Below are 2,166 nucleotides of genomic sequence, written 5' to 3'. Positions count from 1 at the left end.
CAGCCCCGCGCCCGGCCGCGCCTCCGCTCACCCGGCCTCCGCCCCGGCCCCAGGTCTGGTTCCAGAACCGCCGGGCCAAGGAAAAGAGGCTGAAGAAGGACGCCGGCCGGCAGCGCTGGGGACAGTATTTCCGCAACATGAAGCGCTCCCGGGGCGGCTCCAAGTCGGACAAGGACAGCGTCCAGGAGGGCCAAGACAGCGACGCGGAGGTCTCCTTCACGGGTAAGGCTGCGCGCAGCCAGCAGGCAAGCCCGGGGCACAAGGGCGTGGCTCGAGGGGGGCAAGGAGCCTGGACTCCCGCGGGTCCCGGCTGGTGGCCTCTGCAGCTTGACTTACAGAAACATTTCTTTACATACCCTGGTCCCGACCCCAGGCCCCTGGGTGGCCATCAGGACCACCGCTCTTCCTCCAGGTGGACAGAACCCCTGTGTCCCGGCCTGCCCCTGAGCCGGCACCTGCTGGGCTGTGGGGGGTTCAGAACCACCCTCTGGCTCTCAGTCCTCACAGTGACCTTTAGGAGGACAGGAAACATTTTGGGGGGAAGGATGGAAAGTCCCCGCTTGGAGGAGGGGCTCCCCTAGGCTGAGGAGAGAGGTTCCACTCTCCTCTGTGGAACCCTATTATTATTATTTTGTTGTCGTTGTTGTTGTTATTGTTATTCAGGGTCTCATTCTATTGCCCTGGCTGGAGTGCCGTGGCAAGATCATGGCTCACCACAGCCTTGACCTGCTGGGCTCAGGTGATCCTCCTGCCTCAGCCTCCTGAGTAGCTAGGACTATAGGCATGTGCCATCATCCTTGGTTAATTTATTTTATTATTTTATTGTAGAGACAAGGTCTCACTATATTACCCAGGCTGGTCTTGAGCTCCTGGATTCAAGTGATCCTCTTGCCTAGGCTTCCCAAAGTGCTGGGATTACAGGCGTGAGCCACCGCTCCCAGTTGGACCAGATTATTGGTTTCATTCTCTGGCACGGGGGACACCACACCCCACCTCCTCATGTCCATCTCAGAAAGTGTGTCCAAGAAGCTTGGGCCACCTTGTGACCATAGGCCACTCACCCTTCCCCTCTGGACTTAAATGCCCTCATCTACAAAATGCAAGGGTGGCATCTGTCCTTCCTCCCTGGGTGGCCTTGGGGGTGGACCTGGAACCCCGGACCCTGACTGGGCTACTCCAGGCTCTCATCCCACCAGGAATCCACTATTATCCTCAGAAACCGGACCGGTAGGACTGAGCAGAACTAACTCAGGGTGGGAGGGGGCGGGGCAGGGGGCAGCCGTCAGTTTTGAGAGCAGAAGGAGCCTCGCGGACCCGCTGCGTGACTGGGGCTGTCACCCCTGCTCTGGCCTGGTGGTGGCTCCCCCTGCAGGAGAGGACACAGGGCTGGCCAGCGCTGATGGGATCCCTCGCTTCCTCCACAGATGAGCCCTCCATGGCAGAGATGGGCCCCGCCAACGGTCTCTACAGCAGCCTGGGGGAGCCTGCCTCGACCTTGGGCCGACCCTCGGGAGCCCTGGGCAGCTTCTCCCTGGAGCACGGAGGCCTGGCAGGCCCAGAGCAGTTCCGAGAGCTGCGCCCCAGCAGTCCCTACGGCGTGCCGCCATCCCCTGCCGCCCCGCAGAGCCTCCCCGGCCCCCAGCCCCTCCTCTCCAGCTTGGTGTACCCCGATGCCAGCTTGGGCCTGGTGCCCTCGGGGACCCCAGGCGGACCCCCACCCATGAGGGTGCTGACCGGGAACGGACCCAGCTCTGACCTATCCACGGGGAGCAGCGGGGGGTACCCCGACTTCCCTGCCAGCCCCGCCTCCTGGTTGGACGAGGTGGACCACGCTCAGTTCTGACCCAGGCCCCTGCTCCACCCAGCACCGGACACAAGGAATCGTGGCGGCGCTGCCCCTGGGTGGGTGGCTCGGGGCTGATCTCTGAGGAAGCCGACGAGACTGTCAAGGGAGGGCTGGCAGCTGGGGAGCCTGCCCATTGCTGACCGGCAGCTCCCTCTCTGAGCCTGAGGGTCCCGCTTGACTCCTCCACCCATCTGACATGGGCTGGCCCACCTGGTGGCTGCCCAGGCAGCCGGTGACTCTCGGGTCTTTTTTTGTAAGCAAATTTCTCCCCTTTACTGACCTGCGTACCTGCTGCTGTTTCTCGACATGAAATGTCACCC

General features: G+C 62.6%; 1 protein-coding gene across 1 annotated transcript in view; it reads left to right on the top strand.

Moving 5' to 3' along the window:
* LHX3 (LIM homeobox 3) overlaps nucleotides 1-1,916 on the top strand; it is a gene marked incomplete at its 5' end in the record, with an annotated part of 5,239 nt that extends 3,323 nt beyond the window's left edge. The window contains 2 exons of the mRNA XM_021718853.1: nucleotides 4-222; nucleotides 1,425-1,916. Of these exons, the coding sequence (XP_021574528.1) occupies nucleotides 4-222; nucleotides 1,425-1,843 (638 nt within the window). The remainder of the gene's footprint in view (nucleotides 1-3; nucleotides 223-1,424) is intronic.
* Between the last annotated feature and the right edge of the window lie 250 nt (nucleotides 1,917-2,166).

This window comes from Carlito syrichta, unplaced genomic scaffold (assembly GCF_000164805.1).
Source record: "Carlito syrichta isolate Samal-C Ts95f unplaced genomic scaffold, Tarsius_syrichta-2.0.1 Scaffold313900, whole genome shotgun sequence".
Lineage (NCBI taxonomy): Eukaryota > Metazoa > Chordata > Mammalia > Primates > Tarsiidae > Carlito > Carlito syrichta.
Note: the sequence above shows the minus strand (reverse complement) of the source record. Positions and strands in the feature narration are given on the sequence as shown.